Source organism: Carcharodon carcharias, chromosome 4 (assembly GCF_017639515.1).
Source record: "Carcharodon carcharias isolate sCarCar2 chromosome 4, sCarCar2.pri, whole genome shotgun sequence".
In the NCBI taxonomy this organism is placed as follows: Eukaryota; Metazoa; Chordata; class Chondrichthyes; order Lamniformes; family Lamnidae; genus Carcharodon; species Carcharodon carcharias.
In genome coordinates, this window is record NC_054470.1 from 6,544,318 (window position 1) to 6,557,613 (window position 13,296).

At 39.9% G+C, this 13,296-nt stretch overlaps 1 protein-coding gene across 4 annotated transcripts in view; it reads left to right on the plus strand.

Moving 5' to 3' along the window:
- Positions 1-13,296, plus strand: part of LOC121277066 (AP-3 complex subunit sigma-1) — a 77,343-nt gene that overhangs the window by 17,158 nt on the left and 46,889 nt on the right. For all 4 annotated transcript variants that reach the window (XM_041186000.1, XM_041186004.1, XM_041186001.1 and 1 more), the window contains exons 2-3: positions 2,984-3,075; positions 3,892-4,003. In XM_041186000.1, coding sequence (XP_041041934.1) covers positions 2,984-3,075; positions 3,892-4,003 — 204 coding nt within the window. The remainder of the gene's footprint in view (positions 1-2,983; positions 3,076-3,891; positions 4,004-13,296) is intronic.

Below are 13,296 nucleotides of genomic sequence, written 5' to 3' on the forward strand. Positions count from 1 at the left end.
CTGGTGACCTTTCTTCAGAACTGAAGATAGAAATGCAAGAGTTTTTAAGTCAGTGGAGCATTTGGGGAGGGAGAACAAAAGAGAAGGCCTAAGATAGGGTGGAGGGCAGGGGAGATTAAATGATAAAAGATTTCATGATGCAACAGCCAAAGAGAGTGGTGACAGATATAGTGAAGAAACACAGGTTGTGTTTAAAAGCGTGAATTGCTACATGAAAACTATCTGAATGCAACATGAAAGGATAAAAAAAGAAACAAGATGAAGACTGACCCAGCCAAATGAAAAAAAAAAATAGGATGAGATGAGGCAAAGGTTATGGTTAAAGTTGCCGAACTTGATGTTGAGTCCAGAATGCTGCAGAGTGCCAGATCAAAAGATGAGATGCTGTTCCTCGAGCTTGCGTTGAGCTTCATTGGAACACTGTGGCAGGCCAAGGACAGTAAGGTGAGCATGGGAGCAAGGTGGAGAATTAAAATGACAGGCAACCAGAAGTTCTGGGTTGTGTTTGTAGACTGAATGGAGGTGTTGCACAGAGTCGCCAATCTGTGTTTGGTCTCCCCAATGTAGAGAATACCACTGTGCTCAGGAAATACAGTAAACTAAACTGAAAGAAGTACAAGTTAATTGTTGTTTCACTTAGGAGGAGTGTTCGGGCCTTGGACAGTGAGAAGGAAGGGGGTGAAAGGACAGAGGTTGCATCTTCTGTCCTTGCACAGGAAAGTACTGTAGGGAGGGGGGATGTTGGGAGTGACTGATCTCTGTAATCTTCCTCCAGCCCTACAGATATCTGCACTTGTCCAATTCTGGCTTCTTGAGCATCCCTGATTTTATTATTCCACCATTGGCAGATGAAGACATGATCACCAATGCCCTAAGCTCTGAAATTCCTCCTCTAAATCTCTGTGTCTCTACCTCTTCTTCCTCCTTTTAAAGCACTCCTTAAAACCTGCCCCATTAACCAAGAGGTTATGTGCTCTAATATTGCCTAATGTGGCCTGGTGTCAAATTTTGTTTTTTAATGCTCCTGTGAAGTGTCCTGGGGTATCTTGTTCTGTTTCAGATGCTATATAAGTGCTTTTTTTTTGTGGAAGCAGCATACTATAGACAGAACTAAGCAATTCCAAAACCAACTATCTGATCAAAGCTTTGCTGTGTTGCCACAAGCAGTCATAAATAATGGTAATCAGTTAACAACTTATGGGTGGGACAGGTTCCATGAATGTTTTCATCCTCACTGAGGGCAGAGCCTAGTCCATGAGTACAAAAGACAGGGCTGAATCGTTCATATCTATCTCATCCAGAAATGCAGAGTAGATGTTTGACCTTGGCTTCCTCCTGAGGTCTCCACTGTTACGGAAGCTGGTATTCAACTAGTGCAATTCACTCTGTGATATTAAAAAATGACTGTCCCATCAAAGTGCGTGGGCCCTGACAACATCCTGGCTGTAGTGCTGAAGACTTGTGTTCCAGAACTAGCTATGCCTCTAGACAAGTGTACCAGTACAGCTACTATACTGGCAACTCTCTGACTCAGTGGAAAATTGCAAATTACTGCACTTGACATTAAGGAAGCACCAAGGGGCTCTTGTAAAATTGAAGTAATTGGAAATGGGGAGAACACTGCAGTGGCTGGAGTCATACCTAGCATTAAGAGAGATAGCTGTGGTTGCTGGAGGTCCATCACCTCAGCTCCAGGACACCGCTGCAATGGTTCTCTAAGATTGTTTCGTCAATGACCTTCCCTCCATCATAAGATCAGAAGTGGGGATGTTGCCGATGATTGCACATTGTTCAGTTCCTTATGCAATGAAGCAGTTCATGCCCAAATGCAGCAAGGCCTGGACAACATCTAGGCTTGGACTGATAAATGGCAAATAATACTTGTGCTGCACAAATGCCAGGCAATGACCATCCCCAATAAGTGAAAATCTAACCATCTCCCTAACTGGGCCAGCCTTGTAAATACTGTAGCTACAAGAGCACGATGGATCCTGGGTCTTCTGTTGTGAGTAACTCTCATTCTGACTCCCCAAAGCCTTACCACATGGCGCAAGTCAGTAGTGTGATGAAATATTCCTCACTTGCCTGGATGAGTGCAACTCTAACAACACTCTAAGCTTGACATCATCCTAGACAAAAAGCCTGCTTCATTGATGTCCCCTCCAGCACCGTAAACATTTACTTCCTGTACCAGTGGCACATCATATCTACAGCGTGTACCATCCAAAAGATGCACTGCAACAATTCGTCAAGGCTTCTTCGGCACCTCTCAAACATGCAACCTCCGCCACCCAGGACAAGGGTAGCAGACTCGAGGGAGCAGAACCACCTCCAAATTTCCCTTCACATCACACCATCTTGATTTGGAGTTTTATTGCTTTTCCTTCAATGTTGTTGAGTCAAAATCCTAGAATTCGCTAGCTAACAGCACTGTGGGCACACCATTACCACACAAACTGCAGTGCCTTACCACCACCACCTTGAAGAAAATTGGAGATGAACCTTGTCAGCAATGTCAGCACCCTTTTAATGAACCAATATTTTTTTTTGGAACGTATTATTTGAGTTCTGTGTGTTTAGGTTTGTTACTGCTGCCTCAGCATGTATCACTATTCTTCGACAAAGATAATAGGCTGGGCTGGCACAATTAATCTCTTATAAACACAGGAAAATACTTTAGTTACCAGTCATCTCATGCATCCTACATTTTGTCATGGATTCAAGTATCATTCTCTTAGCCTTGTCCATTTCCCTAAATAATATCCAACTAAAACTTTGGCATTTATGCAGTGTGAAGGAATTGGGGAAAAGGCACTTTTTTGTGTTTGGTATTTGCTACTTTTTCTTTCCTTTGTTCAGTACTGACAACTTTGAGTCTTGCAGCTACAAGTGTCTGCATAATATTTTATTTCAAGAGACGCATTATCTTTTTATGTTATGGCAGATGCTTTTAAATTATAAATCAACCTGTATTCATTTACAGAGTGAAGACACACAACAACAAATTATAAGGGAGACATTCCACTTGGTGTCAAGGAGAGATGAAAATGTCTGTAATTTCCTGGAAGGTGGCATGTAAGTAATATAAATAATTTTTAAAAAGAGTCAGAACAAAAACACTGTTTGAGATGAGCACTTCACTTGAACCAAGGAGATCATTGAAAATGGATACTGTAAAACTGCTCAAAGAAATTTACAACCAAACTGCATATTGTGTTACATTATATTAAGCTGACTTAAGCTTGCTGTAACTGCTTAAGGTAACCTGATGCTACATTTTGTTAAAAGCCATCAGAGTTCAGGGGTAACATTTTTACCCCAAGTCACAAGTTGTAGCAGCATTACGCTTACATTTTCCTATGTAAGTGTAGGTGTTCAAGTGTTGCATGGTTACTGTGTTAAACAAGCAGCTTATCAAATCAGTGTTGACTTTCAGATCTACTTACCTCAAATGGGTTGTGTTTTGATAACAAACCACCACCTCTTTTTCTTTTTTGTGACCGTAGCGCAGATGTTTCCAAAGGGCAAGTGCTATGCATTTTTTGTTTGAAACGTATTGAATGCAGCAAGAGGTGGTATGCCTGTACCAGAATACACATTTATAGAATTGAGGATGTTTAAAGATTGCATTTCAAATCTTGTATACAGTGTACATGCTTAGGATTTGGACCACTTCCTGGGACTTTGGGAGTTGCAAACATAATGCCTGTTTTACATCGCTTGACTTCAAAGTGAGTAACAAATTGTACCAACTGGCATTCACTGAGGAGTCATTTGAAGAACACATAGGGGAAGCCGTTTATAGAAAATCATTTTTTCTGGGTTGATAAAAGCTGTGCCCCAAAGTAATATGTAACTTTTTTTGTTTTCTGTAATTTTCTTTTGTTTTAGGTTAATTGGAGGAGCAGATAACAAACTTATTTACAGACATTATGCAACTTTGTATTTTGTCTTCTGTGTGGATTCTTCAGAGAGTGAACTGGGCATCCTGGATCTAATTCAGGTATCTGCGCATCCATTTCTTTCAGTTTTGATGAAGTATCTGGTAAAGATGGTGGAGTTGACTTCGAACTACTTCAGCTATAAATGATAGTCCCCTGTTTCTGTTACAAGTGAATAGAACCTGCAGCAGTTGCCTGCTGAACATAATTAGACAAGTTTCTGTATTAGAACTGTAATTTCAGTTAGTAAGGACTCCAGACTAAAATTCTGGAGAGGCAACATGACTTGTTAAAAATTCATTTATGGGATGTGGGTGTTGCTGGCTGGACCAGCATTTATTGCCCATCCCTAATTGCCCTTGAGAAGGTGGTGGTGAACTGTCTTCTTGAACTGCTGCAGTCCATGTGGTGTAGTACACCCAGAGTGCTGTTAGGGAGGAAGTCCCAAGATTTTGACCTAGTGACTGTGAAGGAATAGCTATACATTTCCAAGTCAGGATGGGGAGTGCCTTGGAGGGGAACTTCCAGGTGGTGTTCCCATGCATCTGCTGCCCTTGTCCTTCTAGATGATAGTGGTCGTGTGTTTGGGGGGTGCTGCCTAAGGAGTCTTAATGTTGACCTAATAGATAGAGGAGTCTGCGTTTGGATGTTGGGCACAGTGTCTGACTATTATTAACTTGTACCATGAATAACAACATCAGAACCTAAATATAAAAAAAGGGAACCATTTTCCCACTTTAACTTATCCATCCAGACGAAAAATGTCTCTGCTGCCCCACTGTGTAACTACTTTCAATGAATTCTTCCTCTTATTTTACAGAGAACAGCCTGTACCAAACACTTTAAATTGTTGTTCTGGTTTTAGTTACAGCAAGAAATCATATTTTTTATCCTAATTACAGGTACAAGCAAGTAAATGTGATCAGTTCAGTGTTTGCTTTGTGTTAAAGCATTACATGGCCCATGAATGCATTAGTTTGGCAGTAATAAAGCATTTCCACAAGGTCAATTAGATCATAGTGAATTTTGAAATAAAATGATTCCCAGTGCTTCTGTCCTGTTTAATGATTAGGTGACTGAAAGAATACCTTATTGCAGTTACTGACCTTGAGGTCTCTCTCATCCCGATGACCTTGGTTGGCAAAGATTGATTGGCTAATCGCTGCCTTTTGCGGGTTATTGAAAAGCACACAATGGTTGGCTAGTGTTGCAGCTTGTGGACCAGTGTTGTCTGTTGACAGTTGGCATTTTTTTAATTACAAATTTTTTCTCATTGCACAACATTTGATCAAAATAGCCTGTCCTCTAGTTGGTTCCTCGAGATACTGATCTAGAAAACTATCGTTTGTACATTCCATGTACTCTTCTCCCATGCTTCCTGCAAATTGGTCTGCTTAGTCTACATGAACATTAAAACCCCCATGATTATATCAGTAATGTAAAGTAACCTAGGGGAGGTAGTGCAGCCTGTAAATTATATATACTGCAGCACCAGTGCACCAAGGATACAGGGGAGTGTAATAGAGGGGTTGTATGTTGAATTCAAAAGAACAGGAGAGAAGAATCAAGTGAAGTGCTCTATCCTGATTGGTGTCCACTTAGTGTTGCAGTTGTACTCTTTCAGACAAATGGTGAGTTTTCAACCACATTTCTAACTTGGAGAGGAGATGTTGGCTAGGAAATTGAATATCTTTATGATTTTATATAATTCTGTTATACTGTTCATGGCCTACAGTGCCTCCATCTCCCCAGTTTTAGGGCATGAGATCAGTGCTTAATCTGTCTCACTTAGCATTGTAGTTGTATCACACTACACAATAAGGATGTCCTTACTGTAAAGCTGAGACTTTGGCATCATGAGAATTGTGAGATGGTCACTTCTACCTTTGCTACTGTGTACAGAGATGTCTGCAACCAGGAGATTGTAAGGATAAAGTAGGTTCACTCTCCATCTTGCATAAATCTAACCTGACAGATATACCTCTCAGTTAATAGTGATACTACCTCATAACTATTAAAAGTGGACATTGAAGTCCTCCAGTTAGAGCACATTCTCTGCCTTGCTTCCGTCAAGAGTTTCCTCAAAATTATGTTAAATATGGAGGTGTACTGATTCATCAGTTGACAGACATTAGGAAATCAGCAGAAAAAGGCTTTCTTAAGCACTATTTGATTGAGGCCTCGTGATTTCATGGGTTCAAAGTCAATCTGGAATGCTCCCAGGGACACCTACACTTCTGGCGGCTTTATATGCTGGTGGAGCAGGACATACCCAGGGATAATGATGGAGGAGTGTAGGATGTTGGCTGATGGATCTGTGAGTATGATTGTTGTTTCATTGTTCTATAGAACTGGTCTCCCACTTTGGACACTAAACCTCAAATGTTAGTGAGGGGGCTGCTGTACCTTGACTTGGTGCCAATGTCTCATTTTGATATTCTGCTTGGGTATTGCTGAAAGTCCATCTGATGTTTTCCTTTTTTTAAACTTTGTAATGATTGACTTGCAAGAGCACATATACCATTGGATTGGAGTAGGCCATAATATGTCAGGCGAGCAGTTTCCATAACAATGCAGTAACTTTTGATCATTTTTTGCCTCGTGTGAGACCATGTATTATGAGATTAAATTGAATTTCCTAAGTTTTCTTGGTAGATTTGAAGCAATATCCTGGAAGAAATCTTGCTTCAGGAATTTTGGATTATAGCTACTACTCACAAACAGCCCAAGTGCATGTGTGTTTTCTTTTCTGAAAGGTACTTCATATTTCACTCACATCTTCATGTGCCATGCACTATTCCACAACTAAAAGGGTGCATTCCTAAAATATCCAGAATTTAGCAAAAGCTTCTCATGAGAGAGCTTCGACAAGTGCAAAGCAAATTCTGATCATCATTCTCCTTGTACCTTTGACGAACAGAACAAACTGGAACATCCTTTATGGGGAATGAGCAAATGTTGCACTCACTGCACTATTTTCTGGTCAACAAATACTAATGACAGTTGGAGATTAATGGTTTACATTATGTGCCATAATTGTATTCTCCTTGGGTCAATTAGTGCATACGTTAAAATGTTGGCCTGGATTTTGCGATTAGTGGTGAAGTATGGATGCTTGCTGCTTGTCTCAGGCTCGTTGAAAGATCTAGTGATTTGTGTGATGAGCACTTTAGCTCATCTCATATTGCAGTGGATTGTAGTGTTCTTTAGTGAAGATTCCCAAAGTTGAGCTACAGTGATATCATCAAGCTGTCCAAACAGCCAATCACATTAGAGACTTCTGACAGGCAGCCAATCAGGAAATGAAAGACATTAAAATAAGATAACTTGTTTTAAAAAATTTACATTGAGCAAAATAAAAATTGTAACGTACACATGGATTGAAGGTAGAAGCTATTTAGGTAGCTACCTAGTTATTGTGAAAAGCACTCCATAAATATAGCATTTTTATTTTAGGGCCAAATCTACTATTCAGCAATGGTTATTACTCTCATCTGTGTTTAAACCCAGTTATGCCTGATTAAACAAGTATAACTTTTTATTGTGTTCCTAACAGTGATTTGAGTGTAGAATAGGGAAGTTGATGCCACATCAAGTGATTTCACTAATCTGGGGTGGGGGCATTCATGGCGTAGCCTTGTGGTGGAACAGTCAATGACATTGTAACTTCAGGATTACCATGTTCATTGATGCTTACACTGAACCCTGAAGTTGTGATCCGTTTCAGAGGGCTGGCAGTTCAGCATCAAAGATATTCCATTCCAGGCCATTGCATCTGTTACACAACAAATATCACACATTATTTTGGTACTTTGAATGTGTAAGAGAGAGAAAGGCAAGTAATTGACCGGTAACCTGAAATTTACAAGCAGACCTCAAATGGTAAATGTAGGTACGCTGACCAGGAATTAGCTATTCAGAGCAATTGTCTTAAAACAGAGGTCATATTAGCAACTAACCCATGTTTCAGACTCATGTTTACAACAAATATGAGTAGAGAAGAATCACTAGTTATCCTAAAACAAAGAGCAGTTGGGTCAGAACCAGTTACTTATAATGATTTGAATTAGAAGGCAGTCTGAGGTTGAATTGTTCAGATATGAACCAACCCAACATTGTATGAATGTAAAATCTTCTCATGCTTCATATTAGAGGATCTCTAAGCAGCTGATACTTTTCCCAGCACAAAGTAAACCGATCCGACTGTCTGAAATGTTTTCGTTCTACAGAATACGATAGATGACAGCACATTAGAATAACCTGTTAATACTTGTACACTAGTATTCAGAAGAATGTAATGAAGCGTATATTTCATTAGACTAACCAATTTTTGTTGTCTTTCTGACAGCAATGACTCATCAATAAATAGTGGTTTCTACCATTCATTCTTAAGGTCAAAGACTATAGTAATTACTGAGCCATTCCAGCCAGTACCTGGGCTTATGGTAGGTGAAACTTCCTGCTGAATACCACTACTGCCCTCTCTTAGCTGATGAGTCGGTACTTTCCCATGTTAAACACACACAGAAGAAACACTTGGGTAAGGCACAGAATGTACTCTGGATGGGTGACTTCAATGTACACTACCGAGGGTGGCTCAATAGTACCACTACTCTGAGCTAGTAGAGTCCTAAAGGGCATACCACAGCTATGACGTCATGCTTTATAAAAAAAAATGACTGAATTTATTGGGTGGAAACCACTAATTGGATTTTCAAAAAGACTAAAGCCATCTTCCAATGAGTTGAAATCGCGGTTAATGATCACTATACTTTCTAAATTCCAAGTCCATTAAAATGGAGACAATCTGTTTGTAAAGCTTCACCAGGAACAGTTGCCTTGGAGAATGAATGGGGGCCATCTTCTACCCCATTAATAAATCGTCCAGACAATCACCTGAGTACTCAACTGGGTGGAGGCAAACTGTTAGATGTAATCACTTGGACAATGGGACTCTGGCTATGAAAGGAATGTGCCCAGGCATAATCTAATCATGTAAGGCAGGCAACTGGAATCCACTAACCATGACCATATTTGGGTCACTGGGCATTGGCAAAAGAGGGTCATGTGACAAGCCAGCTAACATTTGTTTAAGCACCTGTTTTCTCTGCTGACCTGCCACAAGCAAATGAGTCGCAGAAGAATCAAGACAGAGTGAGCCAGCCAAGTCACCAACTTTCAAGAGTCATATACACTTTAACTTTACTGGACTTTAAATTGCTTAATCTATCCTCCCACTCTGTAATCTAGTTTTGTGTGCGTGTGTCTATTGTGATCAAGAGAGGAGTGGGGAAATGGGAGTCATTTGACCCCTCCTCACCTGGTTGTAACAACTGCCAGACTGGGCCTGTGGCAAGTGCTGACAGAACCCGCAAAAGGGAAGAAATCTAATTGACCGCTCCTTCAGTCTACCTTGACAGTATTTTACGGAGAGACCATTGCATACCCTGTGGCGACAAAATCCTGTTTTCAAATGAACACCCCCTCCATAATGTTGTCTGGCTTTACCACCATGCTGAATGGGATAGACTCAGAACAAATATAATGACTTAAAAACTAGGCATCCGTGAGGTACTGTTTGCCCCATATCCCTGACTGTGCCATTACCATCAAGCCAGGTTCAATAAAGAGCATAAGCATGCCAAAAGCAGTATCAGGCACACTTAGAAATGAAGTGCCAACCTAATGAAGTAACAACTGAGGACCACTTGTATACTCAACAGTGGAAGCATCATGACATGGATGGAACTAAGCTATTCTACAACAGGTGGATCAGATGAAAACTTTGCAGCCCTGCCACATCCAGTCGTGAATGGTGGTGGACAATTAAACAACTAATGGGTGGATGGCTCCATGAACATTTCCAGCCTTAATGAGGCAGAGCCCAATATGTGAATGCAAAAGACCAGACTGAGTATCTTGTCACCATCTTCAGCCAGAATTACTGAGTGGGTGATCCATCTTGGCCTTCTGCAAAGGTGCCCATCATACAGAAGCGCGTCTTGCCAATTCAATTTATTCTATGTGATATCAAGAAATGGCTAAGTGCACTGTATGCAGCAAAGGCTGTGGGGCCCCAACAATATTTGGGGTGTAATGCTGAAAACTTGTGCTGCAGAACCAGCCACTCCTCTAACTAAACTGTACCAATACAGCTGTAACACTGTCAAGTTTTAAAAATGCCTGGATATGTCCATTCCATAAAAAATAGGGAAAAATCCAATCTGGCCACTTACTGCCATATAAGTCTACACTTATCATCAGCAAAGTGATGGAATGTGTCATTGACTGCACCATCAAACGCGCTTACTCACCATGTGTTCAGTTTGGGTTCTGCCAGGAACACTTGACTCCAGATCTCATTTGCAGCCTTGAACAAAGAACCTAATGCTAGAGATGAAGGGGACAGGCACTGCCCTTGACATCAAGGCAGCATTTGACAGAGTGTGACATCAAGGAACTGTAATGAAATTGAAGTCAATGAGAATCGAGGGGGTTGGAGGGAGGGATACCTAGAACAAAGGTAAATGGTTGTAGTTGTTGAAGGCCAATCATCTCATCCTCTGGACATCGCTGCAGGAGAACCATCTTCAGCTGCTTCATCAATTACCTTCGCCCCATAAGGTCAACATTGGGGATGATATGATTGTACGGTGTTAATTTCTACTTGCAACTTCTCAGGTAATAAACCAGTCCTTCCCGGCAGGCAGTGGGACTTGACAACCTCTGGCCTTGGGCAGGTGAATGCCTAGCAACATTCATGCCACAAGTGCCAGACAATGACCATCTCCAACACGAGTGTCTAACCGTCTCCCCATGATATTTAATGGTATGACCATTGCCAGAAACTCACCATCAATATCCTGTGGTTCACCAGAAACTTAACTGGACCTGACCAGCCACACAACTGTGCTTACATGAGCAAACCAGAGGCTAGATTTTCTGTGGCAAGTAACTCAACTGCTGACTCCACAAACCTTTTGACTATCTACAAGACAGTGTGATGAAATATTCTCCACTTGCCAGAATGAGTGCAGCTCTAAAAATAGTCAAGATGCTTGACACTATTTTGAAAAAAAAAAGACATTTGTAGTGCTTATCATGACACCGGATATCTCAGTGCTTTACTGCCAATGAAGTACTTTGGAAGTGTAATCACTGTTGTAATGTAGGAAACATAGCAACCAAATTGCACATAGCAAACTCCCACATAAACAACAATGTGGTAATGACCAGATTATCAGTTTCTGTGATGTTGATTTGAGGGGTAAATATTGGCAAGGATAACTCCCTTTTTCATTTTTGAATAGTATCAGGAAATCCCTTGCATCTACTCGAACAGGCAGATAGGAACTTGATTTAATGTCACATCTGACGTGGGGTTTCTGGTGCAGTGCTCTCTCAGCACTGTACTGTAGTGTTGGCCTTTTTTTCTTTTTGTGCTCAAGTCCTAGACTTGAACCCGGTACCTTGTGACTCAGAAACAAATGTGCTACCAATTGAGCTATGGCTGACAGAGTAACATCAGCTTAAAGTAACTCACTTGACTGGAACCCCATTCACATTGTTAAACATTTGCTTTCTGCACCATCAGTGCAGTGTAGCTGCAATGTATGTATTTTGCATGATGCACAGTAGCAAAGTTTCTTTGACACTTCCAAAATCCATGATCTCTATCACTCACCGTCTAAGCTTACTTAGAAGTAAGTTTTAGTAAAAACCAATCATTCTCACGCTAAACTTACTGAATAAGTTATCAGGGCCAAAGGAAGCCATCTTAGAAGTAACATATGGTTTCCTGACAGCAACCAAATGTATACATTGTTATATTGACAGTGAATTGGGCAAGCTGGCAATAAATAATTTTAAGGTAGTGAACCTCAATTAATTTTAATTGACTTTAAATGAATCAATAGTTATTTTAAAATGCTTGGCTAAAATTAAAAGTACTTTAAAAGTCATCTTTTTAAAATGCATGATGCTGCAATTTTGAAAACCTACAAACTTCGGTTAAATTCAACACAATTACTTTTGTGTTTCTATACATAGCGTTATTGTAAGAGACATCAGATTAATTGAAAGAAATGTCCCTTGGTGGCAATTAATTAACCTAATCAGCAGAGCTAGCACTAAACATTCACACATTTGTGTTTATAAGTATTATTTCACCTTTTTAAAGTTTTAATAATTTCTTAAAACTTATTTAGGTATGTATAACTATTTTCTTTTAAGCTTAATGGCCTGACCATAAAATAGAGTTCGGATGTTAAGACAAATGACCTTGCGTTCTGACGTGTGTAGCCATGACAACAACAGATAAGGAGAACTTTCAGCCCAGCAACAACAATTAGGTAAGATAAGCCACAGTTACAATTATAATGAAGGAACTGTTAATTAATTAGTAGTTTTATTGCAGGATTTGATTTTTAAATTACACAAATTAAGACCAAGCATATTTCTAAAGGAATTTTATGTGCATTTCTTTTGTTAAGAAGCAGGCACAAAATGATTGCAAGGAATATCATAAATTCTGATTAGAACAAAATTTAGAAACTAAAAGTTTGTACAAATTACATAAGGTGTGTGTTTGAAATCATATTAAGGAAGCAGTGTTCATTGTTCTGTTATCAAGATTAATTAAGCTAAATTAAAATATGTCAGCCAATCAAAGGATGATAAGGCACTATTAGCATGTGAAGTGGGAGGATCTTAGACCCTCCCTAGGGATTAACCCCATTCTGACACCCAGAGAAGGAAGCAAATATACGCTTTCGTGGAACTGATGAACTCATTGGAAGCCGTGAAGGTCTGTTGGATGTGATAAGTATGCTTGTGTTCCTTTTTGGGTTATTTGTTAAAAATTAGTCCTGTGTAGGAAAAGGATGGTGAATGATTTTAATTACAGACACATGCACTGTGTATTGAAACTGATGTTTAATTATATGGATGTGTGATTCTTATACATTTGTACATAACTAGTTCTGCATTATAACTTGACAATCCTATATTACAACTCTGTACTAGTTTGTATTTCTCTTTAAATAAAATTTATTTGAATTCACTTTCTGAACAGTCTTGTCTTACCCTGTGGGCCTAAATTATTGTTTGAACCTGAGAGTTAAAACCAAATTACTGGTGAATTGGATTGATTCCAATTAGGTATTCATCCAAAGGTCCTTACAGAAGGACAAAGGACATGGGAATATCACCACCTACAAGTACCCATCCAGGTCTCTCTCACCATTCTGACTTCAGAAATTATCGCCATTCCTTCATTGTTGTTGGTCAAATTCCTGTATTTCCTTGCCTACAACACTGTGGGAGTGCATACACTACACTGCTGCAGTCCAAGAAG